The following is a 26617-nucleotide window of genomic DNA, read 5'->3' on the forward strand; positions in this document are numbered from 1 at the left end:
GCAACTGAGCTATTATTTTGGCGTTGAGGGCCTTGAGGGCAGAGGGGATAGGCGAATTACCTCTTGTTATGAAAAATGGCATTATGGCCTGCATAGACATCTTACTGGCATTCACCGCTGTTGCACGGTACGAGCGCCATAGAAGCCTATGATGGAATGTAATTCCCAGATAGTTAAATTCAAATACCTGCTGGATGGGTTTTCCACCAAGTACCCAGCTATAGCTCTTGCGTGAATTCCCAAAAACCATTATTTTGGTTTTATCAAAGTTCATGCACAATTTCATTCTGGACAGATAGTCAATACAGGAATTTAACAATCGTTTTAGGCCAATTCTTGTCCATAAAAGCAAAATCATGTCATTTGCGTATAGGAGAATGGGGATGCTTGATGCGTTGAGTTTTGGGTTATCCACCTGTTTTAGTGAAGAAGTGAGGTCATTAAGAAAAAGATTTAAAAGAGAGGGAGCGAGTACACAGCCCTGCTTTACTCCTCGGTTTATAATGATGGGATCTGTCATTACATTCCCCGGTGTTGTTCTTATATGAAAGGTGTTATTTGTATAAAGCTTTTTGATCAAGTATAGTAATCTAGGTTCTAGGCCCATTATCTCCAATTTGGTCCATAACAGCCCCCTGTCAACAGTGTCAAAAGTAGCCTTGATATCTAGGAAGGCCACATAAAGACATTCTTTATGAAGCCACGTTTACTTAGTGGCTAAGTGAGATGACACCATGCAGTTGCATAAAGTGGATTTCCCTGGCCTAAGCCCTGCCTGCTCTTGGACCTATGATGTTATTTTCATCAAGCCAAGTAGTTAGTTTATTTAGCAGATGTTTAGCGCACCATTTCCCAATGTTTGACAATAGACTTATTGGCCAATAGTTGGATGGCAGCTTTTTGTCACCCTTTTTAAAGATTGGGATAATTATAGATTGCTGCCATGAGTTAGGCATGATACCAGATCTATCTATCACAGTGAATAGATCCGCTAGTATCAGAGCCCACCACTCTGACATGGCTTTGATCAATTCAGATGGAATAGCATCAGGGCTGGCAGCCTTTCCTGCTTTCATCTGATCAATTAAACTTGTAACTTCGGTAATGGAGACAGGGGGCCACTCATTCGCGAAAGTAAAAATGGTATGGTCCTGACTTTTCCAAGATGGCGGCCGAGACAGCAGCCTAGGCAGAGCTCCTGCCTTCAATAAAGCTTTTAAGTAGTTTTTAGCTACTTCCTGATTCTAATCTCACATTTTTAATGTCTTACTGGCTGTCTCATCGCCTCTCCTTGTTTTTAGTTTATTGTTTTATTGTTTTACCGCTCAACCTGATTTACCACAACAATGAACGCCCGATGAAACCTGCCTCTGTGACTGACTTGCAGTTTTGTCTACTGATTAAAATTTTCCATCCCCAGTTCAGAAACTGAACAAATCGTAAGTGACGAGGATTGTTTTGGATTGTTCCGGGGGTCTTGACCCTGCCCTGATGCCCAAGAAAAAGCAGTTCTGTGCCAAGCCACTTGACCAGATCCAAATCTAAACGACTAAGTTTGACTGACTTCTCAGAATGGATAACTCCCAAAATAGCAAAGGGAGCTACTGATGGGCTAGGAACAAGTTCGGAAGTCCAAACGGAGGAGGGAAATAATCTCCATGGCAGTGACAAACAATCCCTAGATAGTTCCAATTCTCGGCAGCTGGACAGTGACTGGCAAGATCCCCCCAAAGAGCTAAAAGGCCTTAGATCAAAAGGTTCAAAGAAAAACAGACCTACAGGAAAGCCCACAAAGATTAGAGCAACCCAAGCAGCTCAAAGTAACAGCCCATACCGCCATTCAAATAACATCTCAAAAGCTAACTAATCTGCCTGGAACAACAGAGTTATTTACTGGAGAACTGTTAAGCTTGATTGGTGAGCAAAGCCTTCTCACTGGAAGGTCTCTGGCGTTGATCTTCTGGAAGTTGGAGAGCATTGAGGATTGTGTGGCGAGGGGTCAGAAGGAGGAGAGCCTGGTGCAGTCCCCCGAGCCCCAAGGGAAGAATGCTGAGAATGCTCAACCAAGCAGGCTGGAGCCCTTCAATTCTTCAAGGAAAAGCACCCAAGATGCTCAGACAAAATTCTGGCCCTGGAACGTGACCAATGGCCCACACCCCACTAGAAAGTGTTTGCAGTTGGATCAGATAGTTTTGATCATCCGAAATAATTAGAAGAACAAAGAGTGCTGGATTACCAGACCAAGAGTTTGTTCTTCCTTATCTGATCTACTGCGATTAGACATAGGCTGTTTGGACCTAAAAAATGATAGAAAAATTGCCAAGCCACCCAAACGTAATTAAAACTGCTTCTCAAATTTCATAGCCATGCCATTCCCCTGCTGCTTCCCAAAATGTGTCGTTTTTAAAGTCGATTTCACATTTCAATTAGAAGGGTGTTTGCAGACTTGGGCGCTGTGCCTTTACTTTTGTGTGTGTCACACACCCCTACATTCAGAGAACAGTGCAAAAAAATAAAACAAGTAGGAATTTAATAAAAAAAATCAACGAATCAAAATTACGACATAGAAAGCAACATCTTAAAAACCAAATCCTTCAATTGACTTCTTCCAGCAACTTCATATAATAAAAAACTGGTTACAAGACACTCCTCTATACATTAGGACCATCCAGAGTCTCCTTTGCAAATGTCCCTGCTACCTGAGGTACTGTGCGCGGTCATATGATCTAGACCAGCATTCACCCACTTGGTCCCTTCCAAACGTTTTGTTGACTACAACTCATCACCTGTGGCCATTGGCCATTCCAGCCAGGGGCTAATGATTGCTGGGAGTCTGAAACACCCACATGGCACCAAGATGGTGAGGGCTGATCGAGTCACTTCTTGGTAGTGATATGGCAGTTATGAACTTCCTACCCCAAAAATTTCCCTTGGCAACTTCTTTCAGCCTTTTGAAGGCAGATTGAAAACTTTTCCACTTCAGAGAGCTTTTAGCAGAGTTGCAAAGCTGGCTTGAACTCTCTTCTCTGGTGTTTTAAGAACAATGGAGAAGCAGGGAGCTAAGATGAGAGTGGTTCAATTGAGCCTCTCTTCAAATTGGGCTGCAAGAAATTAAACAAAGCTAACATGCATCACCAGAGGTAAGGCCACCTGGAACCTAAGACTATTTACTACAGAGGTTCCAGTACAGTAACTGTTGGAAGGAAGTGCCTCCTGGCTCAGAATCTGCTCCTTGTTGGATGCAGCAGAGATCATGAAGCATCTGCATCTCTAAATGTCAATGGGAGAATGAGAATATCCCCATTCTTAATGTCAATTTGTGCTACAATTTATTTTTCCCCTTTATTTACTTTTTAAAAAATTGCTCATGTGCACTCTCTTCCTCCATATATGAAGGCACTTAGTTTAATTATACAGTGGAACAAATATAACTCATTCGCAGGGACTGAAAATTTTGGGCTTTCCCTGTGATGGGGGTGTGTGTGTCCCAATTAACAATCACATTAAACCTTAGTTTATTTTAAACTATGCTTTAAGATGAACAAGCAAATCATGCTTCACTCCTTTCTTCAGTTTTCTAGGAAGGAAATAAAACACAGAGACATTAGACATGAACCAGCACTACTAACAAGCCATGACAGCAAGCCAAGAACAAACCTTGGTTTAACATTATGGTTAGGAGAGAAAAATCCCTAAGTGCTGACTCACACTTTAACATCAAGCCAGCCTCTGGTTTGTTTGTTCCCTCGTGCACTGAAGAAAAGAACAGGGAAGCAGCAGCACTGGGATTATTGAACAACATGCACCACCAGAACATTACTCGTTCACTTCAACTCAGAATTTAAGATCTGTATTGCATTGGCTTGGCAGGTTCAGATCTGCACTAACAGGATGCATAAGTCTAATCTAAGCTGTGGTTTAAAGCAGGTGAAAGAAAACTGTGGCCCTTCATATGTTGCTGGACTCCAACTCCCAATATCTTGCTAGAGGTTGTGAGTCCAACAACATCCAGAAGCCCACAGGTTAGCAACCTCTGGTTTAAAACAACACAAGTACTGGCCTTTCTACTGCTCATTTACTATTGCTTTTTATAATGACTAGGTCATGGGTAGGCAAACTAAGGCCTGGGGGCCAGATCTGGCCCAATCACCTTCTAAATCCGACCTGCAGACGGTCTGGGAATCAGCGTGTTTTTACAAAAGTAGAATGCGCCCTATTATTTAAAATGCATCCCTGGGTTATTTGTGGGGCATAGGAATTCGTTCATTTTTTCCCCTTCAAAATATAGTCCGGCCCCTCACAACGTCTGAAGGACAGTGGATGGGCCCCCTGCTGAAAACGTCTGCTGACCCCTGGACTAGGTTCATAGCAGGGTGCCAACAGACTTGCAAAAATACCACCAACTCACTTATCAAATACAAGTTAAAGGAACATTAATCTAATGTCATCTTCACAGCTCTGTCCTCCTCTCATGAAAGTAAGATGCACACGAGGATGACAGCAAAACCTGCACTGCACTGGCCTGACATCTTCAGGTGCACCCTTGCTGCGCAGTAACAGGGTGCACAAGTTCCTTGTGTTTGTTGTTGCTCTGCAACGTCACACCTGCTAATTTAAGGCAGCCCCACCCATACCAGATGGAACAAGAACAAAATGAATCTCTCAAACATATAAATGCCTAACAAGCCAACATGTTAACTCTGAGAGCCAGTGTGGTGTAGTGGGTTAGAGTATCAAATTAGGATTTGGGAGATCAGGGTTCAAATACCCACTTGGCCACAAAGTTCACTGGGCGATCTTGGGGACCAGTCACTGCCTCTTAGCTTACCTCACCTCACAGGGTTGGTTTTGATGATTAAATGGGTACCAGAACCATGTACACCACCTTGAGCTCCTTGGAGAAAAGGTGGGATATACATTCAATAAAATTAAATTAAAAAATGAGGGAGCCTTGACAGTCGCTTTGGGGACTTCATTGTCCTTGTTTTGGCTATATCACTAAGCTGCACACAGGTGTTGCTGGTCTACAGGGGCATTTTCATTGCAAGTGTTGACAAACATGGGCTAGAATAATAATATTCATTACAGCATTGCTGGCCAAACAGGACCAGTGGTCAGGGATGATGGGAATTATGGTCCCAAAACAGCTGGAGGGCCAAGTTTGGTCATCACTGATTTACAGGGTCAAAACCAAATGTTGGAAGTACTTTGCAGACATTTTCAAGTATTCCTTAAAATGCTGGACTATTCTATAGGTTGGTTATCTCTCATCCCAAATTTCAGGAAGGGGAATAAGAGCCTATGGGAGAGCTGCTTGCCTAAGGTGGGCTCATGGCTGAATTGGTCTAATAAATCCCACCTTATATCTGTATCTGCTCACAGCAGGGTTGACTAAATTCTGCAAGGCTTGGAGGCAAACACTATTTCTTAAAATGAAAGACCAGGAAACAGAAGTTAACCTTGACACACAGCATCACCAATCCCAGGAAGAGCAGTGTAAGGGGTTTCACAGTTATGAAGCACATGCACTTACACACTGTGATAACATAACACAGCCCAAAGAGATGCAGCAACGAACTGTTATGCCTGGTCTTTACATGCAGCAAAAATGAAGTGGAGAATGGACTATTTTCATTTCAGATTGCGGCCGGATCAGTTTCTGAATGCTTCGCTGTATTAAAAAATGCAATCAAAACACTGATACACCATGGGTATCCTTGGTACAGTAACTTTTGCCTGGAATACACTTAGCACACAAGAGAGCAATGAGAAGTGGCATTCCCTCCCACCTCATTCTCCTGCATGTGTAGACCATGACTCCTGCTCAACTCCTGAAAACAATTTTAGTTTCTGTTACAAGCAAAAGTGTGGGCGGCTATTCAACCACACCTTCATTAAAATGCTGCAGTCATCAGATGCTGTAGTCATCAGAGGCATTGTGCAGGCTAGGAGTCACCTTCCCTTGTAAACAGGTGTGTGGGTGTGGGTGTAAAAATACACTAATTTGTGGAAGGCACAGAACTTTGTTTCTCTTTTTTAAAAAAAATCTTGCAGAGATAGTGTTGAAAGTGTGGGTACAAGGCTTCACGCTCTGCATAGCTTTCTGCTCCTCCTCATGACTGTCAGCAGAACCATTACTAGACGATGTTTTTAATCAATGAAATCAATCGTGGAGATATAAATTCAGCATTTGTCACATAATTTGTCATCCAATTTGCAGATGTTATGCAGTTAAGACTTCAGAACACACAGTCTTTATTCCAACCATTTGCAGTTGTTTTTGAGCTACCATGTGACCAAGAATGAGCAAAGCAAGAAGTCAATTTAACAGCAGCAGACATCACAATGCTGGCACATGCTCCAGAGATTAGCATGCATGTCAGTGCAAGCATCAGATATTGACCCCTGCAGTGATGAGGACAAAAGAGACACCCCTGTTCTAACAGATGGTGCTCTGACAGTCAAGGTAGACTGTGGCCTAAATGAAAGGGACCTGGCATTTACTTGGCTGGCTGAAGCAGGACAATATTTGTCAGCAGATCAGTTAGCAATTAACTAACCAGTTAACTGTTCAAATACTGCTGAAAGATTACCTTGGCCAGCATTACAGGTTTGCTTAACATACAGTGTTAAGTTATTGGAATGCCGTAAGTATCTTAACAGGAGTATCAAATAATTTTGTCTACCGCCCAACTCATGCAGAAAGAGAAAAGCAGTGCCCTTTGTGAGCAAGTGCTCTCAGCCTCAGTGAATCCTTATCTTGCTTATTCAGTTAATAGAACTCAAACATATTCTACTCACTAAATGCTCTCCTTAGAATATGCTAGCCAACTCTGCCCAAAACCCCCAAAATAAAGAAAAATGTGCAATAGCTGTACATTTACGGAAAATAAACCCTTCCTCAAGAGAGCATTACAATTATTTATTCTTATCACAAATTTTTGTTAGCAATAGAGAAACCATATTCTGCAGACTGGGACTGGGTATATTATAGCCATACTTTGAAAACTGTAACAGTTCCTACCCATTTTCAGGCCCAACTGAGAAGAGCTGGTTTTGACCTGTAAAGCCCTTCGCAGGTCAGGACTGGGAACGTTAAGAAACATCTCCCTCCATATATTATCTAACAGGTGCTTTCCCCACCCAAGGTCTTTCCAGTAGTGGCACCCCTGTTGTGGTACACTCTCCACAGAAATTCCACCTGGCACCTTTCTTACTGTTCTTTCAGCAGCAAGTAAAGAAAGACCTTCTTACTTTCCTGTGCATTTTAGATGTCATTTTAATCCTGCATTTATATCTTTGAAGCTTTAAGATAAATTTGGTATTCAAGTTAGAACAGGCATAGGCAAACTTGGCCCTCCAGATGTTTTGGGACTACAACTCCCATCATCCCTGACCACTGGTTCTGTTAGCTAGGTTTGATGGGAGTTGTAGTCCCAAAACATCTGGAGGTCTGAGTTTGCCTATGCCTGAGTTAGAATAAAACAATTAAGTTTGTAAGCAGTCCTATCACTATAGCTGAAGTGTAGGGTGAAAATATTTAGAAATAAAAACATATTAGATATTGTACAAGCAAAACACTCATGTTCCAGACCACAATCTCACAATAAAAAAACCTGGGGCAGATGACAGGCAGATAGGGAAGAAAAGCAGGGAGTCAGGAATGTACTCAGGCTTAACTGTATAAGTTTCTGACAGGTCTGTGTTTCTTTTTATAAAGAACGTATGTCCAACCAATCAAGCGCACTAAGGATGGTCTACAATAAAACATAAATTTCATCCTAATACATATTAACAGTATCGACAATCATTAGAACAGCAGCAGGAGGAACAAAATGCTCAGTCCAGATTGAAGACTTGGCAAAGACAGCCCTCTGAGCAGTAAAAATAAACCTGAAAAGAACTGGGCTTGCCACCGATTTCTTGAAAGGACCTTCTGTAGCATGAGTAAGGAACCTCCAGAATGTGAGGTAACTGGGTCCCAAATTTGGCCTGCAAGGCAGTTTTTCCCAAGCCATTCCCACCTGTCCCACTCCTGATATCCCATGGCATCAATTGTGGAACAGCCCACAACCACAGCTTCAAAGTTAACAGAAGCATATCAGACATGTGCTTACAAAGCCTGCCAAGTTGAGTTGGAAGATTTTTTTTTCCAGAATACAAATTCCATCCCATTCCCACCCATCTCCCAAAAAAACAAATTAACATCATGGCCAGCACACTGCTTAGCTCCAGAATTTGGAGGATCCCACAAAATTACTAAACCCATTTCTTCATTCTTGCTTTGTGGCCAGATTTTTTTTTAATTTTTTTTTTAAAAAAAAACTAATGTCTAGTGCATTCTGATTAAGATGCCCACAGAAAGCTTTAAAATTGGTTAAGAAAACATGATCGCGTCCGATCCATAACAGCCAACTAAAAGCAAGGTAAGATTAATATTATTGAGCTACTTACAGTTCATCTCGTTGCCTCTGTGACAGCACCATTGTGGCTGTGATGTCAAGTTAACGTGATTCAGCTGTCTCCTCCTCGTCAAGCAGCTTGGGATTCTGGGATCCACAATTCAGTCTGCCACAAAGTGGCTTCAACCCAAAGGACAGTGTGTCTCCACAAGTAAACTCTACCAAGCAGACAGGATGCATTCAACAAGGAAGATTCATTCCATCTAGAAAATGCAAGAGTTTGTGCAATTATTGCTATGAACAACTTCTGCAACACTGAAGTACTGACTACTCATAAGACAAATGTTATTTTTATTTATTTGTTGAAAACATTTATAAACTGCTTAATAAGTTTTTTAAAAACTCTTAAGCAGTGTACAATATTCTATTAAAAGATAATTATAGCCTATAGCTAATAAAGCATAAAAGCATCTAACACACAGCTAATAAAACATAGTTAATAAAACATAAAAGCATCTAACACAGAAAAAACAGTAAGTTCAAACACATTAAACAGGGGCTGATCCTATACCTGGGCAAAAAAGTAAGTCTTGTTGGTAGAAGCTGGGAAAATTAAGGGTTGCATATAATTTTGTCATCCATCATAACAAAGAGAAAAGCAACAACTATGCAGAGTGCAGAAAACATAATAAATACTTTTGTAATTCCACTAGGGTCGGCCTTTAGAATGGGGACCAACCTTTAGCTCCATCCTGCCATATGAAATTCACTATTTTATTTTATTTTTACTACAGGTGCCCACCTTGCTCCTCATCCTCTTTCTTTCTCTCAGTTTCTGGACACATGCCAAACTTTATATTGGATTTATACTGGTTTAATCACTTGATGAGGTGCAAATTAGTTTGCTAGAGACCCTTAGCTCCCTTCCCACTGAACACCAGTTCCAGGCAAGGGTCTCCAAGAAGAAGAAACAACTGTAAAAACAGTCAGTCCTACAGCATAAAAATGTTCTCTCTTCCTCTTAAAGTATTTTTAAAACTGTAAATTGTATTGACACTAGTAATACAATACAAATTACGGAGCAAGTTTCAAGTCATGACTCATCAGCCAAAACCCAGTGAACTACAGACAATAGTCCAATAACATTATTACTATGTTCAACATGCAAAAGATTAACAGGCAGGTTACAGAGTACCAGTGACCCAAGAACTCAAGTCATTTCTTTCTGTACTCAAAGAGTTAACGGCTATGATTTCTCCACTTCTTTATGGGGTACAGACAGGACAGCTCAGTCGATAGAGCATAAGACTCAATCTCAGGGCCATGGATTCAACCCTCTGTGGGTAAAAAAAGATTCCTGCATTGCAGGGGGTTGGACTAGATTACCCTTGTGGTTCCTTTCAACTTTATGATTCTATGATTCTATTAAAAGGCATTTATTTTTCCACTATTTTTGTATGCTGTCACTGTCTCTCTTATGAAATCTGAAGCCTTGATGACACCAGAATGGCAGGGTTACCTTGCCCAAACTGCCACATACTCAATCCATAGAACCTCTCCAAGGCCAGTCCTACAAAAACAACTATCAATGAAACTTTTAAAGGGAGATTTGTGATCATTAATTATTTTCAGGTGATAAAGTGCAGCAAAGAGTTTAAAACACCATACTGAAGTGGTACAACTCAGACACAGGTTTACTAGATACCTCAATGAAACTAGTCCATACCAACTTTCCTTGGTGGTATCAAGGTAGCATTTTGGGGAGAAGAGTTTAATGCAGTGCTTTTTTGCTAAAAAAAAAAAAAAAAGAAGAAGTAATGTTTAGGGATACTCTCTTTTTCCTACTCATTTTGAAATACTGCCCTGCCCCTCAATGAGGCCAAACTTAGATTGACAAAATGTTTAGTGGTATGCATACCCCAGTGTACCCCCAGAAAAAAACATTGGTTTAATGCATAGTAATATTCAAGCAACAGCACAACAAAATGATTTTTTAAAAAGAAAACACAACTTTAAGTATCTACACCAAGTGTTAACTTTGCCATGAGCTCACTAGATGGCCTTACTTACCCCATATGCATTAGGATAATACTGACCCACCTAAAGCTCTGCCTAAATGCTATTTTTAAAATGATCAATGAGGAAGGAAGAGCTGCTCAATATGAGCTTGAGATACTTCATGTGTCCTGTTTTAAGCATATAGTCAGCTTGTGAAGTAAGCCCACAACTTACACGGGGCTTACATTCCAGGATCTCGCCTAAAGCCAAAATTACATATACCGTAGTCAAAACACATTGGGTTCAATGGCATGTGGGATTGCCATTTTTTTTCCGCAGGCATCTGCCCCCCCCCCTTTTAAATTACCAAGCACATGAAGCTGAATGCGCACAAGTTAAATGCCAGTAAGTTGCACACTTACTGTATCTACATAGTTTTTCATAAAACTTGGGTGTCAAACTAGAGTTGGTAAACATGAAACACTTGAGATTTTTCCTGGAATTTTGCACACGGAAAGCAATTCAGCTCCTCAAGAATTTTAGCATTCTTTTACAGATGCTAACTTCATTAGAGTTCTCATTAGCACTACTTTGGAGACTCTTCTTTTATTCCCCAAATATGAGAAGTCATAAACATATAAAGATTCTCAGCAGAGCTTGCATGGGAGGATGGGATGGACTCTTTCACCTATGATAACAATTTGCTATCATTTTAGGAATCAGTCAGACAGAATATTATTTGTTGTTGTGGCCTCACAGACACACACACAGCGCCTCTTCTCTCAACTGGCATCATTCCGCTGCTGCAGTTGTCAGCGAGGACAGATGTGCCATTCCGACAAAGAGCTGCCTCTATGATCTTAGAAGGAATCCAAGTACTGCAGGTGTTGCCGCTGTGTAAACAGCAGTGTCGTCATCCTGCACAGTGCCAGAAGCACTGCCTGGTTGTTATGTATGTACTCTGACAAGAAGTTCTGCATGCCACAAGTCACTAGTAGCAACCAAAGCTACAAAGGCAATCGAAATAAATTAGATCCAGGAAAAGAGGTCAAAGTGCATTAAAAACAAACTCCTACCAGATACCATTTGTAGCCTCCCTGTTTTAAAAGAACCGGCAAAAGGATCTACCATATCCACTCACTGCTTTCATTACCTGGGCCAGGTCAGGTGGTCCCTCCCCAGGATTTTGGAACCAACTGCCTATAAGAACGGCAACTATCTGCTGTGAGGATGATGGTATCAACTGGGCCCCTGAGAACCTACCTGCAGCAGTGGGAGGAATAAGTTCTGGCCTATGCAGCTAGGCTGAACAGGCCCCACCCTGTAAGGCAGCCTTTCCCAACACAGTGCCCTTCAGATGTTTTAGACTGCAACTCCTATCAGCCCCAGGCAACATCTGTCAGGGAAGGTGGTTGTAAAGTCAACAACTTCTGCCTGCATTACAGTCACTTCCAAGATGGTGTGACTCATTAAGACCTAATTTGTTTTTGACTATAAGCAGCTCGTTTACCTTCAAGCTGGTCATTGTAAGAACTTTTATCAGGAGCCTGATGTCATTTTTCTCTTCCCTCTCCATCACTTTATTCTTTTGTGTCACATCTTTTCAGATTCTAAGCCTGAAGGTAGGGACTGTGTTGTTTTTATTACTTACTCTTAAGCCATTCTTTCTCAAGAAAGGGATATAAATGCTGTGACTAGTAAGTATTTCCCCAAAAGCACAAACAAGCAAGTCTGGAAGTCTGCATCATAATTCTGAAACAGAAGCAGAAAGAACGTCTGCAATAATTTATGCACATTAAACCAGTCTACACTTAAGAATAATTAATGCATGACTCCTACTGAATTCCATCTGATCATTCTAAATTTCTCATTTTTCTACATAAGGAGGAGGACTAGAAGAATGCTTATAAGCTGGAGGTTGGAATTCTAATGGCAGCAAATCAATATTTTGTTGGGATACTAACAGTCTCAAACTGAACCCAATATTACTTGACTCGAAAGGAATATACACTGTCTTGAACAACAGCCACTCTTGCTGAATAATAAACTGCATTTGAAATTAAGGAGGCTTTCAAAATAAAGAGTCAGCCGTTTTAAAAAGATGCAAATCAATTTTATGAGCTTAAGCAGCTTTTTTGATCCTAGCAGATATTCTGCACTCCATGCCAAGCAGAGTAAGACCACCATCCAGTGATATTCTTTAATCTTTTTGCAAGGTGCTTCTTAACCTTGAAGCAAATCTATTTCAACCTTCATTCTAAACATAGAGCTGGAGAGGTTATTGTAAGTCACAGAAGCCTACCCATGCTAGATTTGGGCTAGCCAGGGAGGACCCCCCAAAATCAGCTGTTTTAACTCATTTCTGTCAGAGGCCCAAGCAAAGAACCTTGCACTCAAAGACCTGCCACAACCTTCCATATTTCATTACCACCATGGTTAAGATAGAGGATCCATCAAAATCAAGTTGTAATCGCCCTACAACTGTATACCTAAATGAATATCCTCTTCTGCCTCTAAGTAAAGTGGTTGGGGGGAAAACAACACGAGTTGAGTTAAAAAAACAATGGTGAGTTAAATGGCACTTATGTGCATGCATGTTTCCTTGTCTCTTCAAATAGGATCGTTCCTCAGGATAGCTGCACAAGTACGTACAAAGCGCAACAAAAAATGGCTCTCCTAGGTGAAAGGAAGTTTGCTACCCTTTATAAAGGAAGAGACAATAATACAAATCAGATCGTTTTTGTTTCCTCTCAGCTGTGGCCCACATTGTTATCCATTCATACTCCTCACTGGGAAGCCACTGAGAAGGGAGCCACTGCCTCTCTGCCTAGGTCCACTCCAATGTTACCATCAGGATCCATTTCTTGCTGCAAGGCTAAAGCACACTCAGAACAGAGATCAGCTTTCTACATATATCAAATAAATTCTCAGAAATTACAAATAATTATCCTGCTACTTTTAGGATTATCTGATTGTATACAGAGTACAAAACATCACTGTTCATAGCCTGAGAGTTCATAGACTGAGTCTTTTCTTAACAGATAGCTACTTAACTAAAATGAGAGCTGAAAATTATTTCCATATCCAAAAGGCCTGTATCAAATTTTTTAAATGGAAGGTAGAATCATTTTTTTCTAGCCTAGCAATGCAGGCACCTAGAAATCCAATACAAGTAGCTTTGATTTTGAAGAAATTTCGTTTCAAGTAGAAATAAGAGTTTGATTTTGATACCTGACATTAGCTTTTTTCCCAGCTTAGGTTTTGATTTTCAAAATAACAATGATAGAATATAATGCACAAAGGGCTGCAGATCCATGGTAGAGCACATGCTCTGCACACAGAACATCCAAGGTTGAATTCCCAGTATCTCCCAAAAGGGCTGGTAGACTGCTGGTCAGAAACACCCTGAAGACCCACTGCCAGTTAGTGTAGACAGTAATGAACTAGAAGGACCAAAGGTCTGAAATAGTGTAAGACAGCTTCCTATGTTCCCAAGAGTGCTATTTTCATCAAATGAACAGAGGCAGAGGGGAAAATAATGTTGGACAATACAGCAGCATGCCATGTGTGATAGGGCTGCCATATTCCAAGGATCAAAAACCACACATACCCCACCATCAGGGGACACACCCACCTACCATCCTGCATCTTCCTCGCTCACCCCCTCACTGCCTCTGACCCCTTCCTCGCTGGCCTGCTTGCTCCCTCTTCCTTCCCCTCTCTTACCTTTGCTGTCTTTGGCCTCCTGCTCATGATGGGAGGCTGAGCTGCCCCAGGAAAGCTGCGCAAGGCCTGGCAACCACCGGGACCAGCACAGGGCCTGGGAAGGCTACTCCAGGCCACCCCACTTCATGTTCCGGGACACAGTGCCTTCTGGGCATGAATGTGCCCCACAAAAAAACCAAAAACATAATAAAAAATCAAAAACCCAAACCTGGACATTTAATCCAAAATGCAAAAATAGATAGGGGTGCTGGCCCCCAAAATCCCAGACGTATGGCAACCCTAATGCATGACAACTAGAATCTATTGTATTTTACTACTTCCCTGGTCACCACTGGTCCCATACAGCAAAGTGCACGGAATTCGCTCCAAATAATTAGGCAGAGTGGGGAAGTAGGGAGAGATCAGGTTTTTTCCTGTGACATCACACTGTGCTTCTAAACTACAAAATTTACTTGTTTAAAAATACTCATTGTTTATTGGCGTTTCATCACCTGAATTTGATAGCTGTTTAATTTCTTCACACAGAGCTTACTGTGGGAGATGTACAACCTATATGGAATCAAATCACATTGAAGCAAAGATGGTTCTAACATGAACGTTCCCCTTTAAAGCAAATGAACTTCCTAATAATTATAGAAACACACAGTTGTGTCTAAATAGAATTACCATGGTGCATTAGCTGCTATTTATATGCTAATACCAAGAGAGACTAAGAACCTTGACCTTTTGATCTGGTTAAAGTGCATTTACTCCACATGGATGGCTATCCACATACAACAAGTGCACCATTCAGTAGGTAGATTGCCTTTTAAGTTCAACCAAACTAGGGTTAGATAGAACTCTTATGGACAGTGCAGCTTCACCAGAGTTGCCACTTCCATAGAACTACCTGCCACAGTAACCACATTCGAACGCAAAGCTAAACCAGGGGCTTAATGCCACAGGGGGAAAAATTGGCCTCCTCCCAGGTACACATGCTCCCCTTCAATTTTCATGAGCAGCACTGCAGGAGCAGAAATTTTTGCTTCTGCTTTTAGTTCAGGGTAGCTTGTAATTTCATCTAAACCAGGAACTGTGGTCAACATTAACTAGGGTTACTTTCAGAAAGCCAGCTTCATACCCCGTGATTTGAAATTGGCTTGTTTTGAGACTAAACATAGCTAACTGCAGTTGGTTGGTTTGGAAAGAAAGTGCTGCACAGAAGGAGCCCAATAGCCTAGGATGACTATACCTTATCATAATAGTGCTAAACCATGGTAGCTCTAAACAAGATAAGAATGCTACTGACTGCCTGTGTGTCTTAAAGGACAAGCAAGCAGGCTAGTACGCCTTTTGTGACTTAATTTTTGAAAACTTTTATGCAGGACTAGATTCATGGTTGTCAACATAATAACCACTACATACTAAAACAAATACTCACATTCTTACAAAGTTACTGTGTGGGAAAGTTAGAAATCTTTTAAGCATTCATCACCAAAAATCCAGACACCAAAGCTGCTTCCATGCAAGAATGCAATGCTTCTCAGCACTAATACAGTGGTACCTCGGGTTACATATGCTTCAGGATTAGAACAGACATTAAAAACTTCCCGAAACAATCGATGAACAGAGCTAAGCCTTAATTTGTGACCTGAGTATCACATACAACAGGAAGCTGAGGAAAATAATTAGATGTTAGATTTTCAACTAGAAAAAAAAATCTGTATCAGCCACTTGCCCCTATGGGAGAAATGTAATATAAATGCAACCAATCAAAAAAAAAATCAAAATGTCAAAAAGCATTCATACCCAAGATTGTTTTAGGTTTTTATTCTACGCTGTCCCAAAGGCCTGGAGTAGTTACAACACATCCAAGCTAAAATATAAATACGAAAACAGCAAGATCAAATAAAATTTCTAAAAACCTACTCAATGAAACCTTGGCTTGGCCAGTAAGTGCCCACCTTACAATTTTTCCTGGGAAATGTTGTATTCCTGTTGGAATAGCTAGGATGTTATTACCAATTTTCATACCACCTTCCATAAGAAGATCCAAACACAGCTAATGTATCCTATAAATATTTTCATCATAATACAGCCAAGTTGGTGTCAAGAGGATTTTTAAGGGTGCAGTGCACTGTATGTTGACTGCATCCTCTGCTATGTTAGCAAGAGATGGCACACACTTACATATGCTTTGTGACATAATTTTAGCAACATTATTTGTTTGCTACTTAATTGTAAATAAAGCCTCTAAGCGGTTTATAAAAAATAAATACATTGGGATACCTAATAAACATCAATGTTAAAACAAGTTTCTTAAAAAAAAAAATCAAGCTTTAAAAATAGAGGCTAAAATTACATAAGAAAATGCACACTGGCATATCTGGATAGGCTTGGCTAAACAAAAAACAGTTGACAAATTTGTATCCTTTTTTGGAGATGGGGTGAAGGGCCCCCAACTGTTTTTCCATGTTTAAAAGGTCTTAACCAACAGTTGTTAAAGGCTCAACATCCCTGCTCATACCAGCTCTAAAATCATATAAAGAACTTTCATGGTTTCATGAGGTGTGTAAAGCAGTTTATGTTACCAGTGACATCTTTCATCAGCTGAACTCTCGCCAGCAGAAATATATACATTCTGTTGCAAGAGCAGACGTGGTATTTTAAGTGGTAGGCTAGAGTAGGGGTCAAAAGGTCAAGATTTGAAGCAACCAATATTCAGGTGCCCATGCCAGGATAAATTCAAGAGTAAACTGTTTAAAAGAAAGCAGTGTAGTCTAACAGCATTTACCGAACATCAGCATGAGTCAAGCTGCCTTTTGTGTTTTTTGAGCACAACCAATTTGAGCCTTGAATATACACAAACAGATCCATTTAAGTGTCTATTCCAGCAACAAAATCAAAGACACACAACCCATTTCCCCACATGCGTGGGCAATCTATATATAAAGCCTCTGCACATTACTGCTCCCATCTACTTAACAGCGCTCATGCACACACACTGTTTTTCTACATATAAAAAAACCCCAACACAAAGAACGCTAACACCAGATGACATTTAGGTGGGCAGAGTACTATTGCGCTCAGGTCCTGCTTGCAGACGTCCCATAGGAAATTGGTTGGCCACTGTGAGAACAGGATGCTGGACTAGAAGGGACATTGGCCTGATCCAACAGGCTCTTGTTACGTTTTTTAAATAAGCTTGTTTTGTCTTACGCAGGTTTTATTCAAGCTCATAATACTGGGCTGTGCATATGTGTGTCATAAATATTCTCCAATAAAAAGACTGATTTGTATCGCCTTTGGTTTTACTTGCTCTCCATTCAACCCCTACAGCACCAGCCATGGAGAGCCACTTGGAAATTCACCTGGTCCTCCCCAATTAATGTTTATTGTGGCGAGTGCTTTTCTGAGGTGTCTAAAACGGAAACATTTTTTAAATCCAACCATGTATTTCTTAGTGCTTTTTTAAGCTACATGATGTCTCTTAAACCTGTCCAGCTTACTTATATATACCAGAACAATTCTATGTTAAGGAGTTCAGTAAGAAAAGTGTTCATCCAACCTTTGTGCTGCTGTTTCTTACTCTTGTACATCTCTTTTAGAAAGAGAAAAAGAAAAACATTCACAAGAACACATCCACCTACTTCTGGCTATCTTCATTTCAGTTATAGCTGTTTCATCTTTCACTTTTGATATTAATACACGGCTAACTTAATCTTTATCATATAGATAAAAGTACAGCAAAGAGTGCCAACAAAGCGGTCAAAGGTTTGATTGCTGACAACTACCATAAAACAACGGGAAAGTTGAAAACAAATGTCCAAGTGTAGAAGGAACATTTTATCTGCCTTGCCTGCTCATAACACATAAAAAGTATGTTTATAAAACTCACTTCAGAGAGGACTATAGGGATTAATATTTACCTTGGGGGGTGAGATGGCCTTTACTGCCAGTTTGTTAAGCTTTCGACCTAATACTAGATTGTTTAGGTGCTTGGGGGTCCCTCTTTCTTATTCTGTTGAATAGGGCCCCGAACTTTTGTCTTAAAGTCCTGCCCTGAAAGCACCACTGAGAGCAGTGTTTTACAAACTTCTTTTCTCCACAAACCACATGCTAATTATTTATTTTGCCCTTTTTAGCAATTGTAATGAACTGTGCTAGAGTCTGTATGATTTTTAACTGTGTTTTTTATTTATTTATTTGTTTGTTTGTTTGTTTATTATTAGATATTGTATTTTATTGCATTCCATAGAATTCAAATTGTAGTATAGTAAAATGCAATAGAAGAAATTCAAAAAGCAATTCAGTACAATTAAATATCCATATGAATACTTAATAGGATGGATTTGCTGTCTCCCAGCTTCAACTGGAAATCCACAGGCACACTGTGGAGAACCTGAATGAAGATCGCAGACCACTGGTGGTCCACAGACCAGTTTGGGAACCTCTGTCTTGGCAGCTAGATAACTCAGTTGGTTAGCACGTGGTGCTGATAACGCCAAGGTTGCAGGTTTTATCCTTGTAAAGGACAGCTGCCTATTCTGGCATTGCCAAGGGTTGGACTAGATGATCCTGAGTGTCCCTTCCAACTCAGATTCTATTATTCAAGATCCATCAGAGTAGTTGGCAGGGTTGATGAAAGGGGTATATTGCTGTACTGGTCCCAGACCAAATCCTTTAAAAAGTAAATCTCTAGCCCACTCTACTAAAGTTTCAAGCACAATGGAAAAGCTATAAAGAGCACCTGGTAGTAATTCTATAGCCTGCTTGAATGTTTTGCTCAAAAAGCAACTTATTGGGATAAAGTCAATACTGCTCAGTCTGTTGTAAGGAAGGCCTGACTGGGTACTCAAGTGTCAAGATGGCTGAAATGCTTTTGATCTGGCCATTTTTTCTTCCCATGTGCTTTGTTCTCAGTCTCCTTCCAAAGTTCCTAACTAGGATCGGTTCTTTAAACGCAGCTTCCTGTGTACATTTTTAAATCTTATTTTCTGTCTTCATGGCACAGGCATTATGCAGAGAGATACTACAAGTGCAAGAGGCAGAATATTATGTTTTCAGTTATGCCACCAAACAGCAGTCATTTTTCACGAGTAACATACAGAGATGTACAGTGGTACCTCGGGTTAAGTACTTAATTCGTTCCGGAGGTCCATACTTAACCTGAAACTGTTCTTAACCTGAAGCACCACTTTAGCTAATGGGACCTTCTGCTGCTGCCGCGCCGCCGGAGCACGATTTCTGTTCTCATCCTGAAGCAAAGTTCTTAACCTGAAGCACTATTTCTGGGTTAGCGGAGTCTGTAACCTGAAGCATATGTAACCCGAGGTACCACTGTACTACTAAAAATTAATGTAGTATCCCACTATCACTCACTGCTATACAAGAAATGAACTTAAAATTCATGTGCAGATTTTGCACAGTTTAAGAAATGAGTTAAAGATTTTCAGAATTAGAACAGGGTAACAGAAAATAATCAACCATCTCATGGGATCACTTTCCACACATTATTCTTATCAATTTAAAAATTCAAGTCCACCTATAGAAATTAAGCTAGATAAAAAGAAAAAGGTTTTCCAATTGAAATTCAAATATAAAAAGTGTGTGTGTGTGTGTGTGTGGCACAGTTCCTTGAATGATAATCACCTGATATTTTAATACACTTTAAGAATTACAGTGCAAGTAATTAACAAGGCAGATATCCATTAGATTAAAAGGAAGGTATTTAAAATTCCTCAGTGCAATTTGCATGTGCACTACAGTTCACTGTAAGAAAAATTAAGTCACTCGAAGATGGAAGGCAATTTGTAACATGGAAAGATTCAAACTCTTAAGTTTATTCAGAGAAAACTGATTTTTCAATATTTCATTTCCTATTATAGGAAAGATAAGAGAGAATGCCTAATGACCCAAGTTCTGCACTACCTGTTCACAATTCTACTGCTACTTTATTAGTCACATCTTCTCTGACTTGCCTCATTACACCAGTACTGCAGCTGTCCATATACCTTTGAAAGACAAAACAATAAAACCATTTTGAAAAGGGTACGTCCGATTTATTTATTATTAGAGAAATTGAAGAAGTTGATAATTTGATCCAAGTATATACATAGTGCTTAAGAACAGCCCTCATTAGTTATTAATAATTAAAAGGAATGTTTATATTGCTTGATCCAAGCTCTGGAAAACTGAAGCTTTGGTCCAGCAAAAAATTGTGGAAAGAGGCATGTTGAAGGCTGTATTGTAATTAATAAAGTGGCACACTTAATCACCACACTTCCCTACAATTTATATGGGCTCTTCAGTTACTGGAACAGATTCGTATCTGATTAGTTTTTTAACGTCAACATCAGATACCATAAATCATATGGGGTTGGAGGGCAGTTATGTAGAGAAAGCTTGTGCCACTAATGGCCAGCCAAGCATCTGGCACAGAAATTGGTGACCATATCTTTGATTTCCCTTGGTTACAACAATAAACAGCGACAAGGTCTAAAAGTCAATGAAACAGAATGCAACAGAATTGGATGATAGGACTTACAAAGAGGCAATACTCTCCCTTATACGCATTCCTATGTAGTTAGCCCATCTCATCCAAATCATAACATGCTGCAAAGAGAACACACCATCATGGTGTTACGAGTTCTCATTTTTCATGGTCAAGGAGAAAAACATCATCACATTTTAAGCCACTTAGCAACTCAGTGCAGTACACATCAGTTCTCCATGGATTACTTATCTGGATTACATGCAGTGACTGAGTGGGATAAGAGAAAGCCACTCATGGGCAGAATGTTCTGCTTGGAGGAGGTAAGTCTTTCAGCAAGACAACCATACTACAACTACAAAACTCTGTAAACATAGTCCACCTCTGACCAGCTGCAGGATTACATAAAGTAGCTCATACTGAAACAGTATAAACAAAAAGATGTATCTTCCATCTTAAATCAATCATTATTTTTGTTACCTGACATTAACTATTGTCATTTCCAAAAGGAAATGGATTAAAACATATGCATTAAAGAGAAAGGACAAATACTGTAAGACAATAGTAATTAAAGTAGGAAATTTTTTGATTGCATCAATTAATCACTAATTACAAAATAGAGTGTTCTCATCAGAAATATCTCCTGATAAAGTCTGATTAGTACCAATGGACAATACAATCTATGAACATCTTCTGATCCAGGCATAGAGATGTTCCAAAGAAAAAAATGCTTGGGTTGTATCCAACTACATTTTCTTAAGAGTAGACACACAGTAAACACATTTAAATTAACAGACCCAAATTAGTCAGCCATTATTTTCAATGGGTCTACTCTGAATAGGATTAGCACTGGATACAATCCTATGGTCACTTTAGCTGTTCTCATCTTCATTTACTAGTTACATCTCTATATTGTCCTTCCTCCAAGAAGCTTTGAGCTGTATGCCTTAGGACTGCATTGTTGGTAGATAAAGCAAATAGACAATGGCTGAATTTAAACAATATTGTAGTGATGGTTGTTATGCTAACCAGACATACAAACGTGGCTTACAGCAGCTTGCCTGCATTGCTTTTTATCTTCTTTGCTTTGCAAATTCACTACAAGGAAGTAGCCTCCAGAGGCAGAGCATTGTTTTAAACTATAGTTTATTGATTCAAGCATCACACCAAACCACAGTCTGCAAGTCCCCTTCAAACCATTTGTTTAAAGTTGTGGTTTGCCAGCTGATGCCTTGTCAGTTCAGACATGTCATTAAATTATCATTAAGCTTCAAACACTGTTGACTAGCTTTCCTAAACCCACTCAGTGAGCTGCAAAGCAGAATTCAAACCTGAACCCATTCCCCACACCTAAACCCAACCCTTTAGCCCCTAAACAACCACTGCTCTCAAACAGCCCCAATTGTTAATCTGCTTTAAATCCACAATGTAGATACCCCTTCAAGTGCCATTTCAGCACTAGCTGAGCTCTGATTTTCTGTGTCCAATCTCTAACAAAGATACACTTTAAAGAAATACTTCAGAAGCAAAAATTATGAAAAGCATTATGAAAATTATGCTGAAGAGAATGCTAAAATCATCTAAAACAGTAAGGTTAACATTTCCATGATGTGTCAAAAAAAGAATGGGAAGAGAAATTTGACATCTCAGAAACAATAGCTTCATAGATGCTTGGAGCACCAGTAAGTGGCTCCCTCAGAGAAAACCTTTTTTGTTCAAGAAGATCCATCCAAAAACTTATTGGACACATTAAGCTTAAACAACTCATTGCTGGTTAAGCTGAGCGCACACAATGTTTCAGAATTGTCAGAACAATTGCTTCATTTAATACCTCAACTTAAAAGGCACATTTAAAATTGTCCTCCTAATGCGTTATCAGACACTACTTTACAAGAGCAACCTCTTAAGACTGCAAATTTTTATTTATCAAACATACCAACCTTCTTAACACTGTAAGCATAACTAAACCACCTAAAAGCACTGCAGGAATTTGGATGGATGAAATTTTAAAATAGTGTTTGGAATGAAGTTGACAGTACACAAACTGACACTGTATGAACTTCCTAATGTTGACTGTAAGAAAACTTAGAACAGAATGGCTAAAAATATATTGTGTATCTGTTAAGCTGACAGATCAATTTATTTGGGAAGCTGTCACTGACAGAAGTAATTAAACTATTTGTATGATTTTTTTTAAGTTCTTACAAGAGGGGAGAACTAAATGTATTTTGGATTGAACTTTATAAATTTCAATTATACTAAATCTACAATTATGCTACTACCCACAATGACTACTACCCACAATGGTGTATTCTACCTCCAGAGTTGGAGGCAGTGAATACCAGTGGCTTGGAATCAATGGAAAGAGTACTGCTACATTCAAGTCCTGCTTGTGGGCCTCCTTTGGGTATCTAGTGGGCCACTGTGAAAACAGGGTGCTGAACTAGATGGGCCTTTGGCCTGATCCAGTAGGGATTTTCTTCTCTCTTTAGCCAATGTTTAAAAAGGAAACCTGGTTAAAGTCTACATTTACCATAAAACTGAGTCATGACATGCCAAACAGCAATTTAAATGTTCCATAATAAAGTCATATACAGACATATCAAACTTTTGAACTGAAGCATTATAAGAAACATTAGAAGTTATACATCATATTTCAGTTGTTGTGTGCTTTCTATGGGACCTAGGGACTAGGGTGTCAAAGGTGTCACATCTCAGGAGATGCCATCACGTGTCTCATCAGGATGGAACACACATTAATTTTCTTGTACTCCTATTTTGCGCCATCCAAGTATCTCAACTCTGCCATGTATTCTGTTCTCAAATTATGAGTGTTTACAACAGCTAAAGAGCACTGACACTTCCATCTCATAGATAAATACTTTTTGAGTAACTACCACCAGTTCCTTTTCAGGAAAGTTCTGAACACTTACTTCTGAGACTGAGCTGTAAATCTCACTTTGACTGCATCCTGAGCCTTCAAGCAAGTGATCTTGCTTAGTATCCTCGTATATATGTAGAGTCAGACAAAGCCGAATTCTAGATAAGCAGGTATAGTTTTGCAGTGCAAAAGACATATGGGCTGCAAGGCCAAATGTTTTAAATTGTAATCCTATAATGACTCATTTAGTTGCCAGCCAATATGTGGTAATTGTTATACCAACTAGTTTGCAGGCATGCTGTTCAAAAAGAAAAATCAGAAATGGGAAACTTGATTTACAATAATGATTTAAATCATCCTGATGCATGTCAATTTTTAACAGACATAGATGTTTCTCTTCTAATGGGGTAGCCTTGAATGAAGACATTTGATTCCTAGCTGTGCATTTGTATTGAAGAGAGTACACTGTCGATGAGTAGCAGCAGCAGTCAAGTCTGTCAAACTCCTAGCAGTCCTTTAATTTTCCTCTTAAAGTGCATGGTAGACTAGATTAGGTGACGTATAAGCCAAACAATGTTCCATCTGAAACCCCACCTTAATTAGCAAACACCATACATTAACAATGACTGCCCAGCCCAGATTATTGCAATTGAACCCACAATTTCCAAAACCAGAACTCTAATTTATAGTCTCAGTCCTATGTCCAAATAAAGACACTATTAATCTTCCATTAAAAGTAGTGCTAAGGCAAGTTTGTGGTACTCAAGAGTAGCTAAGCATCCTTTCCCTTGTTTTACAGTTGACAGAAGCAGAGTTCCAATTATGACTGGTAGCATACAAGGTTACCTTGACAGGCTGTGTGTATCCTATTCACTATATTATTGCTATCTTTGACTTCCCATTATGCCGCACAGTTTGATAATAATATACAACGGGTATGGGTAATATTGGGTATCCAACATTAAGTCATACTCAAAGCAGACTCACTGAAATTAATTGACATAGCTAACTTAGGTCCATTAATTCCAACAGGTTTACTCTGAGTAGAACTTAAGTTTGATACAACCTGTTAGTCCTACTCCTGAATTTATCCTTGTTTACATACTTGTAATCTTGCCTATATTTCAGTTGTTCATGATTTCTTAAATTTTATATTCTGAAAAGTTATCCCAGCTTCTTCCAGTAAGCTCAGAGAGTATAATGTCCCTGCTCCCTTCTATTCTCACAACTGCCTTGTGATGTACATTGCACCAGTGATTCTCTCTCAGTCTAAGGTTAGCTTATAAACTTCAAAGCTGAGAAGGCATCTGAACCTGGAATTTCCCATTCATAGTCCAACACTATTTATTACACCACACTGAACAATCAACAGATCATCCAAAGGAGTTTTTTTATAGTATTTAGTAAAAGTGACGTTCTAAATCCACTCTGATGCATATTTATAAGTTCTACTGACTGATGACTTGAGTGGCATCTGTACCATATCATGCCTAAGACATGGTACAGAAGCTAAGAACGTAGTTAAGACAGTAACTGTCCCAAATGAAGATTTGGATGAACAGGAATCAAGAAAAAATTAAGTACAGCAATACAAAAAAGTTAAGAATCTGACTGGACTTGGATCTGGGCTCTATTCTCCAAGAAGCCATAAATTCACTTTATGAACTCTTAGATTGCAATTCTAAATGCACTAATGAACAGGGAGACCTCTGCCCAGATATGATTCCATTTGCACAGCTGATTCCATGACTCAGCTTACAGCACTGACAAGATTATGCATAGCATAATATAGCTATATTACAAAACAATTTAAGGTACAATTTAAAAGGGAAAGAATGGAAATTGCAGAGTACAACATCATAAACCAGAAAGATTTTTACAGAGGCTGAGAACATGACAATGCATCCTTTTACTAGGGAAGGTTTCCCATACTTTTAAGAGACATGATAAGCACACACACACCAGGATCCAGATGTTCACCCCAACATTCACAACATAATGTTAAATTTTATGCTAATATGACAGCTACAATCTTTGTTCTGTATTCACCATGTGTCAGACGTGAATTGTCCACCCGTAAACAGGCACTGAAAAATATAGAAAGGGTCAAACCTTTTTGCCACCTGAAATGTAAATACCACAGGCTAGAACAGTAGGCATCCTTAGAAGTCTTATAGTAGTACCGTTTGCAAGTAAACAACAACAACACCAAAAACACCAAAAACAGATTTTCCTAATGACAACTTTAACCTATTCACAAAATAAAAGCACCTCAACACTGAGTATCACTATATATAATAATTGAGACCCTTTTAATTTCTGGATTATATTCAAAGGCAATGTGTGACATTCTAACCCAAAAGCAAGTATATTAAATCTTGCCACAAACTTTACAAAACATTTAAAACGTGTTCCGTTTTAGGTTGCACTTCAGCAAGGCCAAAAGGAAGATTATATAATCAACAAGCAAATCATATAAGCATATAATAAGCTAAAAAGACTATCTATATAACTATATATCTATATATAAATAAGCCTTGAAAGTGGGAGGAGGAGACAGAACAGAACATATAATCCTATTAACTCCCATTTTTTTCTTTGCATATATGCATTTTCTTCCTGCGTTAAGTGTGAGTATTCAGGGTCAACCCAAATCTCAAGGTCAATGGTTTTAGTCAATTTAGAGTTTGTGTCCCCTTATACAATAGACACTCTAGCAAACAACCAAACTATTTGGTTTGAAGAGATGCAGGAAACAGCAGCTACTCATAAAAGAAATGCTAAAAAATTATACTATATATGGTACAGTTTAATCCACACCCATATTGATAAGAATCAAATTGTGCTTTGTCCGATACAATCTATGTATATTCACCCTTGTTAAGAATTGGATTTGGCATGACAAAGATTGAATATCAATGAGAACACTGCCATCCTTCATTAGGTAAGTGTAAAGAAAGATGGAGCATCATGTTTACCATTCCATCAGAGTGTTTTCCATATCCTTTTGTCCTACATTTTTTCTGTACTCTTTAAAAATGTGTCAAAGGATAACAGTGCTCAATTTGATCTTACTTGTGGAGAGGAGGAAAGACAAGACAGAGTGTAAAGGTAACACTCTGCTACAGAAAACCACCA

At 39.4% G+C, this 26617-nt stretch overlaps 1 protein-coding gene across 2 annotated transcripts in view; it reads right to left on the bottom strand.

Moving 5' to 3' along the window:
- Positions 1-26617, bottom strand: part of PAFAH1B1 (platelet activating factor acetylhydrolase 1b regulatory subunit 1) — a 50792-nt gene that overhangs the window by 19953 nt on the left and 4222 nt on the right. For both annotated transcript variants that reach the window (XM_083714712.1, XM_083714711.1), the window contains exon 2: positions 8455-8665. In XM_083714712.1, coding sequence (XP_083570838.1) covers positions 8455-8486 — 32 coding nt within the window. In that variant the 5' untranslated portion in view covers positions 8487-8665. The remainder of the gene's footprint in view (positions 1-8454; positions 8666-26617) is intronic.

The sequence above is a fragment of the Podarcis gaigeae genome, assembly GCF_964106915.1.
Source record: "Podarcis gaigeae genome assembly, chromosome: 15".
In the NCBI taxonomy this organism is placed as follows: domain Eukaryota; kingdom Metazoa; phylum Chordata; class Lepidosauria; order Squamata; family Lacertidae; genus Podarcis; species Podarcis gaigeae.